The 24,969-nt window shown below is 41.2% G+C and overlaps 1 protein-coding gene across 2 annotated transcripts in view; it reads left to right on the top strand.

Moving 5' to 3' along the window:
* The window catches only part of LOC128685978 (uncharacterized), a 379,974-nt gene that overhangs the window by 343,115 nt on the left and 11,890 nt on the right, over positions 1-24,969 (top strand). Inside the window, exons 58-60 of one of the 2 annotated variants that reach the window (XM_070083170.1) lie at positions 15,366-15,472; positions 19,077-19,290; positions 19,716-19,840. In XM_070083170.1, the coding sequence (XP_069939271.1) occupies positions 15,366-15,472; positions 19,077-19,290; positions 19,716-19,829 (435 nt within the window). In that variant the 3' untranslated portion in view covers positions 19,830-19,840. The remainder of the gene's footprint in view (positions 1-15,365; positions 15,473-19,076; positions 19,291-19,715; positions 19,841-24,969) is intronic. The other variant, XM_070083171.1, reaches the window with a different exon arrangement.

Below are 24,969 nucleotides of genomic sequence, written 5' to 3'. Positions count from 1 at the left end.
GGGTGGTGCATTGAGGTATCTGTGGAGACAAAGAATGCTCTCCATGGAGGAAAAGAAGGGAATGTATGAGAGTATAGTGGTACCAACACTCTTATATGGGTGTTAAGCATGGGTTGTGATTGCTGCAACTAGAAAGAGGCTGGAGGCAGTGGAGATGTTGTGTCTAAGGGCAATACGTGTTGTGTAAATATTATGCAGAGAATTCATAGTGTGGAAATTAGGAGAAGGTGTAGAGTTACTAAAAGTATTATTCAGATTCAATTCAATTCAATTCAAGTTTATTCTCTATAAGGGTTACAATGTGGGGTTTACAGGTTTTGGGTATTGTGTGGTTTACATGTTATAAAATACTAATTACAGAGGGGGCCACTAGGACACCTAGCATGGCTAGGCATTTCGAGCAGACCTAGATTAATTCTTAACTTTTAATCCTTACAGATTATGGTATTAAGGCTAAGTGACTACATCATAATTTGTGAGTTTAGCAATGTGACTGCTTTTGTTTTGGCACAATACAAGGTGTCTATATTGGAGTATCATAGGCAAACTTATGACTAGTTAGGATATATTATTTTAAGATTAAGATTAGTATTTCTGGGTTTATAGTCAGTGGGTGAGTGAGTATAATTGTGAACCACCAGGTGGTTATCATGTAGTTAGTTGTCGGGGTGGATCAGGGAGATAAGATGTTTTCTAACTGTAGTTTTGAAAGTGATGAATGTGTCTGCAGTTCTAAAGTTTTCAGGTAGGGTGTTCCAGATTTTAGGTCCTTGAAATACATTGAATTTTTGTAAAGGTTTAGTCGAACACGGGGAATGTCAGAGATGTTTGTGTCTGGTGTTATGCCTGTGGATCCTGTCACAACTATCAAGAAAGCATTTTAGGTTAAGGTCAATATTGGAATTTAAGGTCCTGTAGATATAGATTGCACAGTAGTAAGTGTGGATGTTCTGAACAGGGAGTAAGTTTAGATCTATGAAGAGTGGGGGGGTGTGTTGCCAGGGATGGGATTTAGTGATTATTCTTACTGCGGCTTTTTGTTGGGTTATTATTGGCTTTAGGTGTGTTGCTGCAGTTGAACCCCAAGCACAGATAGCATAGGTGAGGTATGGATATATAAGTGAATGGTATAGTGTGAGAAGGGCAGTTTGCAGCATGTAGTATCGTATCTTGGAGAGGATCCTCACTGTTTTGGATACATTTTTTGTTATGTGTTGGATATGGGTGCTGAAGTTCAGGTTGTTGTCGAGGTATAGACCAAGGAATTTGCCCTCATTATGTCTGGCAATTAGAGTGTTGTCAATCTTAATGTTAAGTTGCACAGCACCTGCTCTGTTACCAAACATAATATAGTAGGTTTTGCCAGTGTTAAGTGTAAGTTTATTGGCTGTCATCCAAGTTGATATTTTGAGCAGCTCCTCGTTAACAATGGTGTTGAGGGTGGCAAGATTAGGGTGGGAGATGACATAAGTCGTGTCGTCATCAAAGAGAATGGGTTTTAGGTGTTGGGATATGTTTGGAAGATCATTGATGTAAATGAGGAAGAGCAGGGGTCCAAGGACACTTCCCTGCGGAACTCCAGTATCAAGTGGCCGTATTGATGAGGCTGTGTCTTTAATGGTGACATACTGATACCTATTAGAAAGGTAGGATTTAAAATATACAAGCGCATGGCCTCTTATACCATAGTGGTCAAGTTTGGGGAGTAGGATGCCGTGGTCTAGTGTGTCAAACGCTTTTCTTAGGTCAAAAATTCCTAGCGGATATTCCTTATTTTCCAATGCTGTGTAAAGCAGGTCTAGCATTTTTATAATTGCATCATTAGTGCTTTTATTTTTCCTGACTCCAAATTGGCAGGGGTTGAGTATGTTTTGTGACGTTATAAATGAATATAATCTCCTGTGTACGAGTTTCTTGAAGATTTTGGATAGCAATGGTAAGTCACCACCTTTATGTATTCGTGTAACCCTTGCTGTCTTGAGTAGTGTCGGGAAAGTGCTAGTTTCTAGTGACTTGTTAAAAAGTAATGTAATAGCATGCGAAAGGACATGGGCCGCTCGCTTGTACAATAATGGTGGGACGTGAGACAGATTCCCCGAGTTATTTTTAAGTGACTTTATGATCGCGGTGACTTCCGTGGGCTCAGTTGGTACAAGATAGAAGGAATTTGGGAAATTCCCATCTAGGTAGTCCCTGGCACGGGCATTGGTACGTGGGATTTTACTGGCGAGATTAGATCCTGTGTTTGAGAAGAAGTCGTTTATCTTGGTAGCTGTATCAGTGGGATGTAGTGGTGTTTCATGAGGTTTAGTTAGAACAATATTCTTGTTTTTTTCAGTTTGTGGGTCCCCAGAATCTGGGAAAGTGTTTTCCAGGTCTTTTTTATATCTCCTCTTGTGTCAGTGAATCTGCTGGAGTAGTACAGTTGTTTGGCTTTCTTTATTAATTTGGTGAGAACTGTTGAATATTGTTTAAGAATCTTTCTTTCAACGTACCAGCCGTATCCCACTGAGGTGGGGTGGCCCAAAAGAAAAAACTGAAGTTTCTCCTTTTAAATTTAGTAATATATACAGGAGAAGGGGTTACTAGCCCCTTGCTCCCGGCATTTTAGTCGCCTCTTACGACACACATGGCTTACAGAGGAAGAATTCTGTTCCACTTCCCCATGGAGATAAGAGGAAATAAACAAGAACAGGAACTAGAAAGAAAATAGCAGAAAACCCAGAGGGGTGTGTATATATATGCTTGTACATGTATGTGTAGTGTGACCTAAGTGTAAGTAGAAGTAACAAGACTTACCTGTAATCTTGCATATTTATGAGACAGACAAAAGACACCAGCAATCCTACCATCATGTAAAACAATTACAGGCTTTCGTTTTACACTCACTTGGCAGGACGGTAGTACCTCCCTGGGCGGTTGCTGTCTACCAACCTACTACCTACTGTTTAAGAATATCTTTGTGTATTAAGCCCTGTCTATATTGCTTTTCATATTGGTGTTTCTTATCAATGGATTTCAGAATACTGCTGGTTAGCCATGGGCAACCAAGCCGTTTATTCGTGATCTGTTTCGTTTTTATAGGACAATGTTTGTTGCATAGTCTAAGTATTTTGTTAAGAAAAATGTCTGTCCAATCGTCAATACCATTGGTATTGGAGAATTCTGTAGGCCAGTCAACAGTCTCTAGGTCTGCTGTGAAATTCCTTATTGAGGCCTCGTCATGGAGTCTAAATGAAACTTTGTTGTATTCGAGTGGTGGCTTACTAATGTTTGTTAAGAGAAGGTTGGGTAGTGGTCAGTAGTGCTGTCTGTGATTATCCCTGATTTAAGGGGGGCTAGTATATTGGTCCATTGTGGTCTATTATGGTTGCACTTGTCTCAGTGAGCCTGGTTGGTTTAGTTATTGTTGGTATGAGAAGTGTGTTGTTCATATTGTTGATGAAATCAGTTACAGTCTGATCATGTGGTAGGCCAAGGTTGATGTTGAAGTCTCCAGCTAAGAGAAGGTGGTGCTTGTTCATTTGTCTGTTTGTTATTAGTGACTTTAGATTCTCACTGAAGTTTGGGATGTTTGTGTGGGGTGTCCGGTATATAGCACCGATTGTTATAGGCGTCTTGAGGTTTTTTACAGTAAAATTAGCAAAAATGTATTCCCCATATTCATCACTAAAGCAATTAGTGCTAATACAAGATAGTTGGTTAGAGTAATAGATTGCAGTACCACCCCCAACTTGGTATGGTCTGCAGTTGTGGATTGCTGTGTATCCTGGTAGTGGGTAGATATCAATTGTGTCCTGCTTAAGCCAGGTCTCAGTAAGAATAATGCAGGAGAAGGGTGTCTTTAGTGACTCAAAGAGTGCCAGGAGGTCATCATAGTGTTTGCTTAAGGACCTGATGTTGTAGTTAAGAACTGATAGACTCTGAGCAGTGTTCAGGATAGTGCTGGCTTGTGATGCTGTGTAATAAAGGCAGTTACTTTCCAATAAGTTTTGATTGTGTGTTAGATTATGGAGGTTTAGATCAGGGTCAACGTGATCATTCATCTTTTAGGTTTAAATAGTGGTTGTTTATATCCTGTATTATGTTTACCTGGACCTGGAGTTTACCTGGAGAGAGTTCTGGGAGTCAACGCCCCCGCGGCCCGGTCTGTGACCAGGCCTCCTGGTGGATCAGAGCCTGATCAACCAGGCTGTTGCTGCTGGCTGCACGCAAACCAACGTACGAGCCACAGCCCGGCTGGTCACGAACCGACTTTAGGTGCTTGTCCAGTGCCAGCTTGAAGACTGCCAGGGGTCTGTTGGTAATCCCCCTTATGTATGCTGGGAGGCAGTTGAACAGTCTTGGGCCCCTGACACTTATTGTATGGTCTCTTAACGTGCTAGTGACACCCCTGCTTCTCATTGGGGGGATGTTGCATCGTCTGCCAAGTCTTTTGTTTTCGTAGTGAGTGATTTTCGTGTGCAAGTTCGGTACTAGTCCCTCTAGGATTTTCCAGGTGTATATAATCATGTATCTCTCCCACCTGCATTCCAGGGAATACAGTTTTAGGAACCTCAAGCGCTCCCAGTAATTGAGGTGTTTTATCTCCGTTATGCGCGCCGTGAAGGTTCTCTTTACATTTTCTAGGTCAGCAATTTCACCTGCCTTGAAAGGTGCTGTTAGTGTGCAGCAATATTCCAGCCTAGATAGAACAAGTGACCTGAAGAGTGTCATCATGGGCTTGGCCTCCCAAGTTTTGAAGGTTCTCAATATCCATCCTGTCATTTTTCTAGCAGATGCGATTGATACAATGTTATGGTCCTTGAAGGTGAGATCCTCCGACATGATCACTCCCAGGTCTTTGACGTTGGTGTTTCGCTCTATTTTGTGGCCAGAATTTGTTTTGTACTCTGATGAAGATTTAATTTCCTCGTGTTTACCATATCTGAGTAATTGAAATTTCTCATCATTGAGCTTCATATTGTTTTCTGCAGCCCACTGAAAGATTTGGTTGAGGTCCACCTGGAGCCTTGCAGTGTCTGCAATGGAAGACACTGTCATGCAGATTCGGGTGTCATCTGCAAAGGAAGACACGGTGCTGTGGCTGACATCCTTGTCTATGTCGGATATGAGGATGAGGAACAAGATGGGAGCGAGTACTGTGCCTTGTGGAACAGAGCTTTTCACCGTAGCTGCCTTGGACTTTACTCTGTTGACGACTACTCTCTGTGTTTTGTTAGTGAGGAAATTATAGATCCATCGACAGACTTTTCCTGTTATTAGTTTAGCACGCATTTTGTGCGCTATTACGCCATGGTCACACTTGTCGAAGGCTTTTGCAAAGTCTGTATATATTACATCTGCATTCTCTTGTCTTCTAGTGCATTTAGGACCTTGTCGTAGTGATCCAATAGTTGAGACGGACAGGAGCGACCTGTTCTAAACCCGTTGCCCTGGGTTGTGTAACTGGTGGGTTTCTAGATGGGTGGTGATCTTGCTTCTTAGGACCCTTTCAAAGATTTTTATGATATGGGATGTTAGTGCTATCGGTCTGTAGTTCTTTGCTGTTGCTTTACTGCCCCCTTTGTGGAGTGGGGCTGTCTGTTGTTTTTAGTAGCTGTGGGACGACCCCCGTGTCCATGCTCCCTCTCCATAGCATGGAAAAGGCTCGTGATAGGGGCTTCTTGCAGTTCTTGATGAACACGGAGTTCCATGAGTCTGGCCCTGGGGCAGAGTGCATGGGCATGTCATTTATCGCCTGTTCAAAGTCATTTGGCATCAGGATAACATCGGATAGGCTTGTGTTAACCAAATTTTGTGGCTCTCTCATAAAAAATTCATTTTGATCTTCGACTCTCAGTCTGGTTAGCGGCTTGCTAAAATGTCAAAGACCTGGGAGTGATCATGTCGGAGGATCTGACCTTCAAGGACCATAACATTGTATCAATCGCATCTGCTAGAAAAATGACAGGATGGATAATGAGAACCTTCAAAACTAGGGAGGCCAAGCCCATGATGACACTCTTCAGGTCACTTGTTCTATCTAGGTTGGAATATTGCTGCACACTAACAGCACCTTTCAAGGCAGGTGAAATTGCTGACCTAGAAAATGTACAGAGAACCTTCACGGCGCGCATAACGGAGATAAAACACCTCAATTACTGGGAGCGCTTGGGGTTCCTGAACCTGTATTCCCTGGAATGCAGGCGGGAGAGATACATGATTATATACACCTGGAAAATCCTAGAGGGACTAGTACCGAACTTGCACATGAAAATCACTCACTACGAAAGCAAAAGACTTGGCAGACGATGCAACATCCCCCCAATGAAAAGCAGGGGTGTCACTAGCATGTTAAGAGACCATACAATAAGTGTCAGGGGCCCGAGACTGTTCAACTGCCTCCCAGCATACATAAGGGGAATTACCAACAGACCCCTGGCAGTCTTCAAGCTGGCACTGGACAAGCACCTAAAGTCAGTTCCTGACCAGCCGGGCTGTGGCTCGTACGTTGGTTTGCGTGCAGCCAGCAGCAACAGCCTGGTTGACCAGGCTCTGATCCACCAGGAGGCCTGGTCACAGACCGGGCCGCGGGGGCGTTGACCCCCGGAACTCTCTCCAGGTAAACTCCAGGCAATATTGGGACTTGAGTAACTCACTCATTTCCTTGCTGTCATCTGTGTAGGACCCATCTTGTTTAAGTAGAGGCCCAATACTGGACGTTGTTCTCGACTTTGATTTGGCATAGGAGAAGAAATACTTTGGGTTTCTTTCGATTTCATTTATGCCTTTTAGTTCTTCCCGCGATTCCTGACTCCTATAAGATTCCTTTAGCTTAAGTTCGATGCTTGCTATTTCTCTGACCAGTGTCTCCCTATGCATTTCAGATATATTGACCTCTTTTAGCTGCTCTGTTATTCTTTTCCGTCGCCTGTAAAGGGAGCGCCTGTCTCTTTCTATTTTACATCTACTACTCTTTTTTCTTAGAGGAATAAGCCTTGTGCATACATCGAGTGCCACCAAGTTAATCTGTTCTAGGCATAAGTTGGGGTCTGTGTTGCTTAGTATATCTTCCCAGCTTATATCTGTTAGGATTTGGTTTACTTGGTCCCACTTTATGTTTTTGTTATTGAAGTTGAATTTGGTGAATGCTCCCTCGTGACTAGTCTCATTATGTTGGTCTGGGGCTCCACGCATACATGTCTGAACCTCAATTATGTTGTGATCTGAGTATATTGTTTTTGATATGGTGACATTTCTTATCAGATCATCATTGCTAGTGAAGATGAGGTCTAGTGTATTCTCCAGTCTAGTAGGCTCTATTATTTGCTGGTTTAAATTGAATTTTGTGCAGAGATTTAAAAGCTCGTGTGAGTGTGAGTTTTCATCAGAGCTGCCTCCTGGTGTTATTACTGCAACAATATTATTTGCTATATTCCTCCATTTTAGGTGCCTTAAGTTGAAATCCCCCAGGAGCAAGATGTTGGGTGCAGGAGCTGGAAGATTTTCCAGACAGTGGTCAATTTTTAACAGCTGTTCCTGGAATTGCTGGGATGTTGCATCCGGAGGCTTGTAGACTACCACAATGACTAGGTTTTGGTTCTCGACCTTTACTGCTAAAACTTCCACTACATCATTTGAGGCATTAAGCAGTTCTGTGCAAACAAGTGACTCTGCAATTTACCGGCCAACCCCCCCCCCCCCCCCTTTTGCCTGTGGTGAGTTCTAATACTGATTTCTGCAGTGGTGGGAGGTTTGGATAAGTATACTGCTAAAGCACTTTGGTCATATAGAGTATAGTCACTAATAAACATAATGAAATTGATATTGTGTATGTGTTGTGCTAGAATGAGCTAAAGTACAACTAGGTATAAACTAATACTATAAAAAAAAAATTACAAGTGGCTGATGATGGCTGAAGAGGGGTTAAGGTGGTTTGGTCATTTAGAGAGGGTGGAGCAAAATAGGATAACTTGGAGGGTTTATAAATCTGTAGTGGTGAGGAGGGGTAGGGGTCATCCTAGGAAAAGATGAAGGGAGGGGGTAAAAGAGGTTTTGTGTGCAAGGATTTTGGACATACATCAGGTATGTGTGAGCATGTCAGATAGGAGTGAATGGAGACGAATGGTTTTTGGAACTTGACAAGCTGTTGGAGCGTGAGCAGTGTAATATTTTGTGAAGGGATTCAGGGAAACCAGTTAGCCGGACTTGAGTCCTGGAGGTGGGAAGTACAATGCCTGCACTTTGAAGGAGGGGTGTTAATGTTGCAGTTTAAAAACTGTAGCGTAAAGCACCCTTCTGGCAAGACAGTGATGGAGTGAATGATGGTGAAAGTTTTTCTTTTTCGGGCCACCCTGCCTTGGTGGGAATCGGCCAGTGTGATAATAAAAATAAAAATAAAAAATATATTACAATACTGCTTCCTTAACTTGTTGAACCATGAATAATCATAAAATACATGAAAACGTCGTGAATTGTACTAAATATATACATGTTATGCTTTAATAATGTATGTTATTTAATAACATGTATGTTAAAAACATGTATGTTATTAAATACCACAGACTCCACCAATGCCTCCACCACTGTGAGTCCCTACTACCCTTCCTCCGACCCCCGCAACTGGCAGCCAGCCCTCCCACCACTGTGTGGTGAGTGTTTTGTTTGTTCATTATTTGCTATTAAACTACAGAATAAATAATGTAAACCCATCCATGACTGCATATTGGAATGGCTATTAGGAAAGGTATTAGATGGTGACATCATGTGTTTACTCTTGAACACAGCAAAGAATCGAACATTTCTGCTATTGCTAATAATAACAATAGTAATAATAATAATAATAATAATAATAATAATAATAATAATAATAATAATAAATACGATATAATTGAAGAAGGAAATTGTACAAAAATACGAGGGAGTGGTTGACACATCGTCAGTGTGGCTTTGTTTATGCGGAGTGAACATTAGTCTCCCTGCTCTTCCAAACATTTCACATTAATTCAGCGGTTGAGGCAGTGGTATTTAATAACATATATGTTATAAATAATAACAGTACATGTTATTATTAATAACATGTATTATTATTAACATGTATGTATTTAATAACATATATGTTATAAATAATAATAGTACATATTATTAATAACATGTATTATTATTAACATGTATGTTATTAACCCTTTCAGGGTCCGTCCCGTAGATCTACGGCTGGTCGGTGAGTGTCCAAACCGTAGATCTATGCCAAAATTCTAGCGCCGTCAAATTTAGCGCGAAAGCGCTCATAGGCCTACATATGAGAGAATGGGTCTGCGCCGTGGGTGTGCGCCGTAAACAAAAAATCTAGGCGCCTGCATAGCATTGTGGGAACGCCGGCTCAGTCACCCTTGTTCACCATGCCTCGTCGCAAGTCAGCTCTCACTCCCCGGAAAATTGGGACTCTCCTCTTCCTGTCTGATAGTTCTGACACTGATGGAAGTGGAAATGAAGACGAATTCTACGGCTTTGATAAGTTAGTGACTGAAAATAATGACCAGGATATCGATAATAGTGCAGAAAACCCCGACGATCCTCGACCTTCTACCTCTGGTGTGGGCACTCGTGACTCACCGTCGGGTGTTCCTAAACGTAAGAGAAAACTAATATTTTCCCGTGGCCTGGCCTCTGACTTCAGTAATGACGATGATTCTGACGTGGATTGTGATTTTATTGCGCTCGACGATCATTCGAGTAGTGATAGTGAGGAAACATATTCACCAGTGAAGCGTCGGTATGTCCGCCGCCGCATGCGCTCGGGTAGTGTACCCTATGCTGTGCCCAGGGGACGGAGTACATCCCGGAGTACATCCCGGAGTACATCCCGTGGCCCTACACCCGTTTTAGGTAGTGATAGTGAGGATGATGTGGCTACACTTGGCATGGATGGGCCAGAGACATCAGTGGATGGTGTTAGTGGGGCTGGTGGTGGTAGTGGCACCGCCATGCGTGACTCGCTGTGCCACGCGGGAACCCACGCTGCTGACTCGTCAGTTCAAGGACAAAGCGGAGCGTCACCCACCAGCCCGCCACAACCACCCGTACAACCAGCCTATGATGTCCAGTATCCACCAGCAAACCGTATCTGGGATTGGCAGCAAAATCCCAATTTTGTTCCCAGCCCTCACCACTTTGATGACTCGCAAAGTGGAATTCTACCTACCTGTCCCCTTGGAACCACGGCCAATGAACTGGAATTCTTTGAATTATTCTTTGACCAGCCATTGATGGAAATTATTGTCAGGGAAAGTAATAAGTATTTTCAGTACACCATGGCAAATACGATCTTATCACCACAGTCAAGACTACACAGGTGGAAAGAGACGACTGTTGCAGAAATGTATTTGCTTTTTGCAACAATAATGCTTATGCCTCACGTCTATAAGCATAATATAAAAGCATACTGGTCCACAGATCGGCTAATTTGTACCCCATCCTTCAGTGAAATAATACCAGTGAACAGGTTTATCTTACTGTTACGTATGTTGCACTTCTCTGACAAAACCAGGCCTGACAGAAGTGACAGGTTATACAAGATTAGAAATGTTTTCATGTATCTCAAACAAAAGTTCAGGATATACTTTTATCCATTCAAGAATCTTGTAATTGACGAGTCTTTGATTTTGTTCAAAGGTAGACTGTCATTCAAGCAGTATATACCGAGCAAGAGGAACCGCTTTGGTATAAAATTGTTTGTACTCTGTGATTGTGACAGTGGCCTGGTGTTGGATATTGTTGTATACACGGGTAGTAAAACATTGAAAGATACCAAGATGTTATTGGGTATATCAGGTGACGTAGTGAGAAACATGATGGCACCTTATCTTGGTAAGGGCCATACATTATATACCGATAACTGGTACACAAGCCCATTACTCAGTGATTTCATGCGAGTGAACAAGACAGATGTGTGTGGCACAGTGCGTTCTAATCGTAAACATATGCCCAGGCTCAACGCAGGTGTTCGTGGTGATGACGTGCAGGTGTTTACTGCCAATGACATCATGGCATTACAGTGGCATGACAAACGAGATGTCACATTGTTGACAACCATTCACCGTAATGAAATGCAAGACAGTGGCAAAGTTGATCGAGTGACCAATGAACGTATTCGAAAACCAGTGACAGTGATTGATTATACACAAAACATGCGCTTGGTTGACAAGTGTGACATGCAGATTGGTTTTGTTGACTGTGTTCGTAAGAGTTACAAGTGGTACATGAAACTTTTCTTCCATCTCATGGACATTTCAATGCTGAATGCATATAATATGTACCAAATAAAGACTGGTAACAGACCACCGTATGGTGAATTTTGTTTGTCTGTTGTCAGACAACTCATAATGAAGTACCAGGCAACAACACCTGCAATACAACATGGTCCTCGAATTCATCACAATATACCCAAGCGTTTGAGGAAAGAAGGTGATCATTTCATAATACAGCTTCCTTCAACTCAAAAGAAATTTGCTCAGAAGAGATGCATTGTCTGTGCACAAACAAAACGACGGCAACAAAGACGCAAAGACACTCGGTTTATGTGTGAGGAATGTAAGGTGCCTCTGTGCATGGTGCCTTGTTTCAAGGAGTTCCACAAGCTCCAGCAGTTCTAAAACCATGTCCAGTGATTGTAAATATATGATAGAACATTAGTATTATACAATATTTGTGCATGTTTATTGTAATAAACAACAGTGGTAAACAATAATATGATAATAACTTTAGTGCGGTTATTGTGTTCAATACAGTGAGTTTATATATATACATTATATACAGTATTGGTCTCTCAGGCCCCAAATGTTAGTAGGAATAGAAAAAAATTGGAAAAGAAAAGAAAAAACAACTAAAACAACAAAATAATATAATACGCGTATGTGGAATTCGTCGATGTTGCCGCCACCACATCATTTTCTACAAACTTCTTGGCACTGTATCTCGGTAAGTACTGATCAGATTCTAATTTTTTTTGTTTTATTACCTTCACAAAAATATGCTCTTTAATTCTGTAAGAAAAAATAATTTTTTTTTTTTCAAAATTTCTTGGACACTGGTGCGTGACTTCAGATTTTGGCCTTGGACCCTGAAAGGGTTAAATACCACTGCCTCAATCACTGCCTCTACCACTCCAGTCACACTCAGTCTACAAGCACCAAACACAATGAATTACTGTGAAATGTTTGGAAGAGCAGGGAGACTAATGTTCATTCCAGCATAAACAAAGTCACACTGACGATGTGTCAACCACTCCCTTGTATTTTTGTACAATTTCCTTCTTCAATTATATTTATTATTATTATTATTATTATTATTATTATTATTATTATTATTATTATTATTACTATTGTTATTATTAGCTGCAGCAGAAATGTTTAATTCTTTGCAGTGTTCAAGAGTAAACACATGATGTCACCGTCTAATACCTGTCCGAATAGCCATTCCAATATGCAGTCATAAATGGGTTTACATTATTTATACTGTAGTTTAATAGCAAATAATGAACAAACAAAACACTCACCACACTGAGTGGTGGGAGGGCTGGCTGCCAGTTGCGGGGGTTGGAGGGAGGGTAGTAGGGACTCGCAGGTGGTGGGAAACTTAAATACGATTTGGCGGCTGGGAATTTGGTGGCTGGGAATTTGGCGGTTGGGAATTCGCGAATGTGTGAAGCCCGTGAAAGTTGAAAACGTGAATGTTGAGGGGGACCTGTACAGTGGACCCCCGCAAACGATATTATTTCAATCCAGAATTCTGGGTGCCGTTATAGACAGAATTTGTTCCCATAAGAGATATTGTGAATTAGATTAGTCCGTTTCAGACCCCCAGAAATACACCTACAAAAGCACTTACAAAAATACACTTACATAACTGGTCGAGTTGGGAGCTGATCATTATGTGGGGGTCCACTGTAAATGAGATTGAGATACTCATATGTCAGGAGCTTGAATATCCAGCAGGCTCGTGTGAGCATGTTAAATTGTAGTGATTGGAGCAAAGTGGTTTTTACAACTTGAAGTGCTGTTAGAGTGTAAGCAAGGTAAAATTTTATGGGAGGACTTGAATCCTGGAGGTGAAAGTACATTGCCTGCACTCTGCAGGAAGGGTGAGGGTGTTGCAGTTTGAAGGGTCATGTGAACTGTGATGGCAGCATACTTTTGGTAAGTCAGTGAATGAATGAATGATGATAAATGTATCTTTTATTTATTTTTTTTTTTTTGGGGGGGAGGGGGTTCTCATACTTGAGTGGGAGGTGGCCAGTGTGTTAAAATAAATATTTCTTGGATGTATACAGTAGTTTTGTTTAAGGTTGTATTATTCAATAATAATAATAATTTTTATTTTGACATTATACATGGTTGTACAATGGAATATAATAGTTGGGTGCACATACCAAAAGCCCTTTTGTATGCAGAGCATTTTGGGCAAACTTATAATTAACTTAACCCTTTCAGGGTTTCGGCCATACTAGTGCAGCTTACACGCCAGGGTTTTTGACGTACTAGCACACATAAATTCTAGCGCCTTCAGATCTCGCGGGAAAAGGCTGGTAGGCCTAGATGTGAGAGAATGGGTGTGTGTGGTCGGTGTGCGTGGTAGAAAAAAAATCTGGGACCCAGTGGCGCATTGTGGGAAGGCCATTTTAGTAGATCTTGTTCACCATGCCTCGTGGTAAGAAGCTCCTCACTCCTCGGTGAATTGGGACGCTTTTGTTCTCCAGTGACAGTTCTAATACAGATGGAAGTGCCAGTGAAGATGAGTTTCAAGGTTTTGGCTCGGTTTTGACCGAAACTAATGACCATAATATCGGTAATAGTGAGGAAAACCCAGACAACCCTCAGCCTTCCACCTCTGCTGCTGGGCCGTCTTGTTCACGTTCAGTTGTACAAGAATCAAAGAGGAAACTCCTATTTTCCCAAATCCCGGACTCAGATGTGAGCATTGGTGATGATAGTGGTAGTGAATATGAACTACAAGCTCTTGAAAACACTTCCAGTAGTGACAGTGAAGTGGAATATTCTCCAGTGAAGCGTCGGTATATACTACGATATATGCGCTCTGGTAGTGTGGCATATGCTATTCCAAGGGGAAGGAGTACATCTCGGAGAATATCCCATGGCTGTACAACAGGAACAGACAGTGAAAATGACGATGATAGCGTTGCAACTGGGATGGAAAATGTGCATGGTGGTGGTAGTGGTGGTGCCGGCCGTGAGGCATCAGCAGTGGGCCATGCTGCCAACCATGCAACTGCCTCAGCTGATCTACAACAAAGGCCACCATCCCCCACCCACCCACCACACCAGCCTCCACAACCACAACCACCTTTCAGTGTCCAGTACGGTACCACTAGCAGACCGCACCTGGGATTGGCAGGAAGCTGTCAATTTTGTTCCAAATCCCCACCAGTTTGATGAAAGCCAAAGTGGAATACGGCCATGTTGTACACTGGGGAACAATGCCACTGAACTGGAATATTTTAAGTTATTCTTTGACGAACTCCTGATGGAAATTATTGTCAAGGAAAGCAACAGTTACTACAAGTACACCATGGCAAACACAATACTTTCACTAAGCTCATGGCTACACAAGTGGACGGAGAGAACTGTGGCTGAGATGTATCTTTTCTTTGCCACAATAATGCTTATGCCACATGTGTATAAGCACTGTGTGAAATCATACTGGTCAACAGACTGCCTGATTGCAACCCCAGGTTTCAGTGATATAATGGGAGTGAATCGATTTGTGCTACTATTACGTATGCTTCACTTCTCAGACAAAACCAGGCCTGACAGAAACGACAGGTTATATAAGATTAGGAATGTGTTTGTGTATCTGAAAGAGAAATTCAATATGTATTTTTATCCCTTCAAGAAGCTTGTAATTGACGAGTCTTTGATTCTGTTCAAAGGAAGACTCTCTTTCAAGCAGTACATACCAAGCAAGAGGAAACAATGCCTGCACTCCCCATATCCAGGACTCGAGTATGGCTAATCGGTTTCCCTGAATCCCTTCACAAAATATTACCTTCCTCACACAATGTCTTATGTAACTTAATATGTAGAGTTCTGTAGGTTTTGGTATTCAAATAAGGTTTCTAATGTCTTAATTTTAACAATATGACTTGTTGAATTTTACTATGACCTACATTGGTGGTAAGTGGTGCAAGGTGCTGATTTACATCATGCAATGTTCTTTGTATCCCAGAGAGCAAAGTGGTGTGTATAGTTATGTAATTTGTGTTGCACTTAGAGATACTGTACTTTATCTAGAAAATATATTTTGCTTTTCCTGTCTTTACACTCCTTGATATTGCCAGCTTTCTTACCTTTATGTTTGTCTGGTTTCAGATGAATGATTCGAAACAACCCACCTACAGCTCCATTCACTTTGAGCAATCACTTGATGGTACTGTGGCCTCCCTGGTCAAGTATCGTAATGGTGCAAACACTAGCAAGTAAGTACGTCTTCTTTCTTTCAACAAGCCGGCCATATCCCACCGAGGCGGGGTGGCCCAAAAGGAAAAACGAAAGTTTCTCCTTTTATCTTTTCTTTCAAGACACTGGCCGTATCCCACCGAGGCAGGGTGGCCCAAAAGGAAAAAAAAAGTTTCTCCTTCTACTCTTTCTTTCTTTCAACACACCGGCCATATCCTACTGAGGCGGGGTGGCCCAAAAGGAGAAACAAAAGTTTCTCCTTTTACATTTAGTAATATATACAGGAGAAGGGGTTACTAGCCCCTTGCTCCTGGCATTTTAGTCACCTCTTACAACACGCATGGCTTACGGAGGAAGAATTCTGTTCCACTTCCCCATGGAGGTAAGAGAAAATAAACAAGAACAAGAGCTAGTAAGAAAATCGAAGAAAATCCAGAGGGGTGTGTATATATATGCTTGTACATGTATGTGTAGTGTGACCTAAGTGTAAGTAGAAGTAGCAAGACATACCTGAAATCTTGCATGTTTATGAGACAGACAAAAGACACCAGCAATCCTACAGGCTTTCGTTTTACACTCACTTGGCAGAATGGTAGTACCTCCCTGGGTGGTTGCTGTCTACCAACCTACTACCTAGGAAGTAAGTACTACATCCTCCAAATTTGTATCACATTAATTGTTGTTAGCACCACTGCCACACATGCTAATAATGGTAATAATTTTCTTTTAACACAATGGCCATCTCTTGCCACAGCAGGGTAAACGCAAGAAAAAAAACATTCACTCAATCACCATCTTTCCAGAAGTGTGCTGACATCACTATCAGATTACTCCTCTGACAACAACATTCCTACCCCTTCCATCAGAGTGCAGGCACTGCGATTTCCACCTCCAGGACTAAAGTCCTGTTCATATAACAATAAGAAGTAATTTATATATTTTGTAAATGTATATACAGTGGAACCCCGAGTTTCAGCCTCCCTGAGTATCGGCTGCTTTTTTTGGCTAAATTTTGTCCTGAGTTTCGGCTGGCATACCAGACCTGTCCGCCTGCATGCCTCCCCATGCAGGCATTGTGAGTCAATCTAGCTTTGTTTATCCTTGAGTGAAGATTACCCTGCATGCTCATCCAAACATTTCATAATAAATTCATTGTGTTTAGTGCTTGTTTATTAATTATGACTGTGAAATAAGCCACCATGGGCTCAAAGAAACTTCCTAGTGGCAGCAGTTGAAGCAAGAGCTTCAACTGGTAAAACTGATCAATTAGCAAGAAATCATGTAAAATTAAGTCCTTTCTAAAATTTTCACTCATATGTTTAAAGGTATATTTTTTTTCATTTATGTTAATGTAAAACTTAATAGTATTGTACCAAAAGAACCTTTGAAAACTTACCTAACCCAGCATCAGACCACAGCTGAGGAACTTGCTTCAGAGGAGGAGGAAGAGGGAGTGAAGGAGGTGCCTTCTTCAGTGATTAAGGACGTGTGGAATGTGGAATAAGTTGCAAAGTTTTTTGGAAAAATACCACCCTGAGCAAGCTGAAACAAGCCATCTCTGCAACATGTTCAGTGACAAAACACTGTCCCATTTTAGGTAAATTTTAGAGAAGCCAGAAACAGAGCACTCTTGAAAGTTATTTTGTGCGACAGGGGTCCACTGACTCTCAAGCTGGTCCTAGTGGCATAAAAAGACAAAGAAGGGAAGTAACCCCAGATAAGGACTTGTTACCTAAAGTGTTTATGGAAGGGGATTTCCCTTCCAAACAATAAGTCCTCCCTCTCTCCTCCTCCCTATCTTCCAGATACCAGCAAAACTCTTCAATAAAGGTACGTAAATGTGATTTTAAAAATTTATTTGTTTTGTATTACTCATACATACTATATGTATGTTTAACATACATACTATATGTATGTTAAACTGTAGGTAGTAGGTTGGTAGACAGCAACCACTCAGGGAGGTACTACCGTCCTGCCAAGTGAGTGTAAAATGAAAGCCTGTAATTGTTTTACATGATGGTAGGATTGCTGGTGTCTTTTTCCTGTCTCATAAACATGCAAGATTTCAGGTACATCTTGCTACTTCTACTTACACTTAGGTCACACTACACATACATATACAAACATACATATACACACCCTTTTGGGCTTTCTTCTATTTTCTTTCTAGTTCTTGTTCTTGTTTATTTCCTCTTATCTCCTTGGGGAAGTGGAAAAGAATTCTTCCTCCGTAAGCCATGCGTGTTGTAAGAGGCGACTAAAATGCCAGGAGCAAGAGGCTAGTAACCCCTTCTCCTGTATATATTACTAAATGTAAAAGGAGAAACTTTGTTCTATCTAGGCTGGAATATTGCTGCACACTAACAGCACCTTTCAAGGCAGGTGAAATTGCTGACCTAGAAAGTGTACAGAGAACTTTCACGGCACGCATAACGGAGATAAAACACCTCAATTACTGGGAGCGCTTGAGGTTCCTGAACCTGTATTCCCTGGAATGCAGGTGGGAGAGATACATGATTATATACACCTGGAAAATCCTAGAGGGACTAGTACCGAACTTGCACACGAAAATCACTCACTACGAAAGCAAAAGACTTGGCAGACGATGCAACATCCCCCCAATGAAAAGCAGGGGTGTCACTAGCACGTTAAGAGACCATACAATAAGTGTCAGGGGCCCGAGACTGTTCAACTGCCTCCCAGCATACATAAGGGGGATTACCAACAGACCCCTGGCAGTCTTCAAGCTGGCACTGGACAAGCACCTAAAGTCAGTTCCTGACCAGCCGGGCTGTGGCTCATATGTTGGTTTGTGTGCAGCCAGTAGTAACAGCCTGGTTGATCAGGCTCTGATCCACCAGGAGGCCTGGTCACAGACTGGGCCGCGGGGGCGTTGACCCCCGGAACTCTCTCCAGGTAAACTCCAGGTAAACCCCGCCTCGGTGGGATACGGCCGGTCTGTTGAAAGATGTATGTTAAACTACAGTTATTCTTTAAAAAATGTATTTTTTGTGAATATTTTTGTGTGTCTGGAACAGATTAATTGTTTTTACATTATTTCTTGTGGGAAATATTGGTTCGACTTTCGGCCGTTTCGAGTTGAGGCCTAACTTCTGGAACAGATTACGGCTGAAACTTGGGGTTCCACTGTACATGTATTTTTTTTTTTCATTACAATGGGTGAGTTTGTAGTTATTGTACAAATTAGGAAAACACCTAGTTATACTAAAGCTAAGCACCAGATAGTGTTTCCATTTATATTTGAGAAGATAAAGCTTTATATTCCACTACAGCATTACAATACTTTCATTTCCAGTACATTATCACTTTTACTTCAGACAAATGTCCTTTCCAGTTTTCATTTTCAGATTAAACATTGATGCTATCACTGATAACCCTTTCCTTTATCACAACTAGGGGTATGTCAAAGCTTAAGTATCAGTGGTATCAGCTAATTTTGATGGCATCAGTATCAGTCTAAAATTGGTATCATTGGGTATCATGAAATTTTGATGGTATTAATATTGACTTATAATTGAGTGTCAGTATTGGCAAAAATGTTGGAACTGTCCCATCCCTAATCACAACTATTACAATGATCCTATGTCATTGTGCCTTCCACAGCCGCAGTCTGTCATCAGGTGGTGCATACTCGGATGAAGGAATTTACATTGAACGACGGTCAACTGCCAACAGTTCACGAATGGGCTCAAGTGGGAGTTCAACTGGTAAAGGGAGTTATGATTCTGGGACAGGTCATGAGATTCCTGAAGCCTTCAGATACCGGATCCCCACTAAAGAACAGCTGGAACGCTCAGGACCTATACCGGAACACATAGTGAGTTTATATACTTGCACCCACAGTAGCTACATATTTGCCTTCTCTCAATCATGAAAGCCAATGAGAAACTTGTCCTGGACAGTTAATAGCTATGATATGGGAAACAAATTTTTCTCTTAGATGTATTATACCCTATCAGGAATTTTAAATCAAAGATATTAGAATTACATGCTACGAAAAAAGCATGCCTGAAAATTTACAAAATAAAAAAAATCCCAAATTTTTTTAACATTAATTTCAGATTTTTAGATTATTTAAATTTGCACTCTTGCAGAATGTTACAATATGTACAATACACTTGTTTGTTTCCATATTCTCATGGCAACTGTGAGGATAAAAAACTCATAGTTCTAAGTTTTTTTTTTTTAGTTAAACTTCTCTAGTGACCACTATACGTATTTTGTTTCCCACAAACATTCCAGGATCATGATATGCGTGGCATAAGACTCGGCCATGCCCTTCCTGGGAAACCAGATTATATATTACGAGAATTGCCAAAATGGCCTGACTGGAGTAAAAATGTTAAGAAGTTTTGATGCCTTTAGAGGTTAGTTAAAATATTCCTGCACGATTATGCGTTAGACTGCTTTGAAGTCTTTAGTGCCAAATCTGGTAGCTGTAGCATTGAAGACTTTTTTATATGACCTTTGACAACTCTCAACTTCTGCCTGAGGCATTTAGTGAAGGTTTCATTCATTCTTGTGACTGAAGCTGCCTGGCTGATGTAGATATGTTTTCTTATGGATGCTAAATTATGAATTTTCTGCATAAAGCAGGCTACGTATTGCTTTTCTTCATTGCTGTTTACATTAGTTGTAGGTTTTAAGTATATAGATATTTATTTTGAATTTTAATTCATGATTTCTAGACATAATTTTGGCTTAATTGGTATAATACAGTTCAGTCTTATACGGTAAACTCTTGTACAACATATAATTTTATGTTTCCAAAAATAATATTGTATAAAGAATTTGTCGTGTAAAAACTGAAGTACATACGAAAAAACTGGATTACTTCTCAGGATAAGACCAAGTAAAAATATATTTAGTAATTTATATAGCAAAAATACATCCCCAGTAAACTTCTTGTTTTGATCACTGGCACTAGACCTGGAGAAGTATATACTGTATATTAAAACTTGATAAATATGTTTAAGATTGGGAGGAAGTGAAAGAAACACAGTTCTTAGATATGGATTGGTGTATGAAGTCTGTATGTGAAGGTTGGTCTGACTAAACTGAGGGCAGATTTCCAGCTATTTCATATTCCACATGAACTGTTTGAACTGTTTACATCAGAGCATAATGACACAAGAATGAAGGTACACTGCATTAGGCTCTTTGGTCTATGCTATGCTAGGCAGGTTCATCTCATACCCACCCACACTGAGTCATGTAAAAATTGAACCTATGTTTAAAGCTACCCAAAGTTCTCTCCTTAGGGATGTTTCCTGGGAGTTTGTTCCACTCATCTACAACTCTGTTGCCGAACCTGTACTTACCAATATCTTTTCCAAATTTAAATCTGTCTAGCTTCGTGTTTTCAACACACTACATATTTATATCAGCTCAGAACTGTTTGGGAAAGAGTGTGATAATGTATTTCAGAGGTGCAGTCTTACCTCCAATCCCCACTTCAAGACTTGTGGGCCCTCTCATGTACCTGCTTCTAAAACTATGTATGAAGCCTGACTCCACCACCTCAAGGTTATTCCACTTCTCGATTGCTATGAAGAAATGCTTCCTGATATTTCCATGGCTTATCTATGTCTTTAACTTCCAGCTGTACTCTCAAATAATGAGATCACATTCAAAATATAATCAGTTCAATTACGTATATGGCTCTTCAGAAACATATTCTTTTTATTTCTGTCTACCTTATCAATACTGTTAGCCTCTCTTCATAGATCATACCCTCTAGCACTGGAACAAATCTCTGCATACTTTTCGGGTATGGGTTCCATGCCAATGATGCATACTCCAAAATGGGATTGACATACATTGTATGGAGGGCCCAGAATGTCTCTGGTAAGATTTCTGAAGGCTACTCTTGTATTTGCCAGATAAGCATTGACTGCAAGCGTCATTTGGTTAATGTGAGCCTCTGGCATTATACTAGGCAGTATGTGTGCCCCTAGGTCATTTTCTGAGTGAAGTCTGCAGCCTCTGTACCCCAAGTCTACTGTGTTCAGACATCTGGCCCCTTCTCCAATTTTCATAACCTTGCATTTACTGAAGTTGAATTCAGGCAACCACATATCTGACAACTCTAGTAGTTTGTCCATATCAATTTGTAGCCTTTCTCTAGCCTTATCTGTGTATATTCTCCTCATTAGCTGTACACCATCAGTAAACAGGTATGCATCTGATGCAACCCCATCATCTGGTATGTCATTCACATTAACCAGAAAATGTACAGGTCCTAATATCTTTCCTTGAGGTACCCTGCTTACTACTCTTCTCTGTTTTAACACCTTTTCTCTGACAATCACTCTTCACTTCCTTCCTCTAAGGTACACTTTGATTCATGAGAGTATATTCCCTGTTGTCTCCTTTCTTAAAAACAGGGACTACATTCACTGTTTTCCAGTTCTATGGCAACTGTCCCATGTTCCATTGATTTCTTGTAGATCTTAGCTAGTGGTTTGGAGAGTACTTCTAGGTCCCTTTCACAGAATCCATGGTGACACCTTGTCAGGTCCCATTGCCTGTGAAGTATCCAGCTCCATCAAAAGATTTATTACCTCTTTCCTCTTGTATGCATGGTATCCAGTACCTGTTGGTATACTTTTCCCTAGGCTTTTGGCATTTCTTCCCCCCCTTCATTTTTGTGCATGAGAGGGAGAGAAAGAATGCAGTATATATGTATAAGATGGCTCTAGGCTCATGACAGAAGTACTAAGATCAGTCAGACCCTCAATACTTAATTCTGCACAATAAGAATCTTTAATGCAGTTTACCAATCATACTGATCACATACAGTGCACGTATGTCACATATGGAATACTGAAAGAAATGAAACATCTGATAATAGGAAATTCACATAAAGTGAACCCTCATAAGATAAGGAAAATCTGCACTGTATGCATGACTGATAAAATAAGACTGATAGAATGATAATGTAATATTCATTCACCCACACCCAGTAGCATCTGGAAGTTTATCTTTTAGATTATTATTACCTGGAGTTTACTTGGAGTTTACCTGGAGAGAGTTTTGGGTGTCAACGCCCCCACGGCCCGGTCTGAGACCAGGCCTCATGGTGGATCAGGGTCTGATCAACCAGGCTGTTACTGCTGGCTGCACTCAAGCTGATGTATGAACCACAGCCTGGTTGGTCAGGTACTGACTTTAGGTGCCTGTTCAGTGCCTTCTTGAAGACAGCCAGGGGTCTATTGGTAATCCCCCTAATGCATGCTGGGAGGCAATTGAACAGTCTTGGGCCCCGGACACTTATTGTGTTGCCTCTCAGTGTACTCGTGGCACCCCTGCTTTTCATTGGGGGAATGATGCATCTCCTGCTGAGTCTTTTGCTTTCATATGGAGTGATTTTCGTGTGCAGGTTTGGTACCAATCCCTCCAGGACCTTCCAAGTGTATATTATCATGTATCTCTCCTGCCTGCATTCGAGGGAATACAGATCAAGGACCTTCAACCGTTCCCAGTAGTTTAGGGGCCTTATCGCACTTATGTGTGCAGTGAAAGTTCTTTGTACACTCTCCAGGTCTGCAATGTCACCAGCCTTGAAGGGGGCCATTAGTGTACAGCAGTATTCCAGCCTAGAGAGCACAAGCGATTTGAAGAGAATCATCATGGGCTTGGCGTCCCTAGTTTTGAAGATTCTTATTATCCATCCTATCATTTTCCTAGCGGATGAGGTAGATACATAGTTGTGGTCTTTGAAGGAGAGATCCTCTGACATTATCACTCCCAGGTCCTTCACATTACTTTTCTGCTCTATTGTATGGTTAGAATTTGTGGTATACCCTGACACATTTTTAATTTCTTCAAGTTTTCTATATCTGAATAATTGAAATTTCTCCTCGTTGAACTTCATATTGTTTTGAGTGGCTCATTCGAAGATTGGTTGATGTCCGCTTGGAGTCTCACAGTGTCTTCGATGGAGGTCACTGCCATGGTGATCCGGGTGTTATCCGCAAAGGAAGACACGGAGCTATGGCTTACATTTGTCTATGTCAGAAATGAGGATGAGGAATAGAATGGGAATGAGACCGTGCCTTGTGGAACAGAGCTTTTTACCATGGCTGCCTGGGACTTTACTCTATTTACTATTGTTTTTTGTGTTCTATTTGTCAGGAAGTTGTAGATCAATCTACCAACTTTTCCCGTTATTCCTTTATCCCGCATTTTGTGTGTTATTACACCATGGTCACACTTGTCGAAAGCTTTTGCAAAGTCTGTGTATACTACATCTGTATTTTGTTTATCTTCTACAGCATCCAGGACCTTGTCATAGAGGTCAGTAGCTGGGACAGGCAGGAGCGACCTGCTCTAAACCCGTGTTGCCTTGGGTTGTGTAACTGATGGGTATCTAGGTGGTTGGCTATCTTGTTTCTTAGAACCCTCTCAAAGATTTTTATGATATGGGATGTTAGTGCTATTGGTCTGTAGTTCTTTGCAATTGCTTTACTGCCACCTTTGTGGAGTAGGGCTATGTCTTTTGTTTTTAGTGTGTGTGGGATGATCCCTGTGTCCATGCTCCCTCTCCATGAAATGCTGAAAGCACGTGATAGGGACTTCTTGCAATTCTTGATGAACACAGAGTTCCACGAGTCTGGGCCTGGGGCAGAGTGCATGGGCATGTTATTAATTGCCTCTTCAAAATCTTGTGGAGTTAGAATAACATCCCAGAGTTTTGGGACAGCCAGATATTGGGTTTTGTTCATAAAGAATTCATTTGGATTGTCGACTCTTAGAGTGGGCAGTGGATCGCTGAACACTAAGTCATATTGGGGCTTTAGTATCTCACTCATTTCTCGGCTATCATCTGTGTATGTCCCATCCCGTCTAAGCAGGGGCCCAATACTGGATGTTGCTTTTACCTTAGATTTGGCATAAGAGAAGAAGTATTTTTTTTTTTCAATTTCCTTTATGGCTTTCAGTTCTTCCTGTGATTATTGTCTCCTATAAGATTCCTTTAGCTTAAGTTCGATATTTGCAGTTTCAGTGACTAGTGCTTCCCTTCGCATTTCAGATATATGGACCCCACTCAGCAGCTCTGTGACTCTTCGCCTTCGTCTGTATAGGGAACATCTCTTTCTAGTTTACATCTTCTCTTTCTTTTTCTTAATGGAGTGTGTCTTGAGCAGATCTCAAGAACCACAGAATTAATTTTTTCAAGGCAGATGTTTGGATCTGTGTTGTTTAGGATATCTTCCCTTGTTTCATTTAGGACATGGTTTACTTGATCCCATTGTATGTTTTTGGCTATTGAAATTGAATTTAATGAAGAGGCCGTCATGACTGCTCACATTTTGCTGGTCCGGAGCCCTGTGCATACATGTCTGTACCTCTATTATGTTGTGATCTGAGTGAATTGTCTTTGATACAGTTATATTACGTATCAGATCATTATTAGTGAAGCTGAGGTCCAGCGTATTTTCTAGTCTTGTAGGCTCTGCTATTTGCTGGCTTAAGGTGAATGTGTTGCAGAGAT

This window comes from Cherax quadricarinatus, chromosome 9, assembly GCF_038502225.1.
Source record: "Cherax quadricarinatus isolate ZL_2023a chromosome 9, ASM3850222v1, whole genome shotgun sequence".
Lineage (NCBI taxonomy): Eukaryota > Metazoa > Arthropoda > Malacostraca > Decapoda > Parastacidae > Cherax > Cherax quadricarinatus.
Note: the sequence above shows the minus strand (reverse complement) of the source record. Positions and strands in the feature narration are given on the sequence as shown.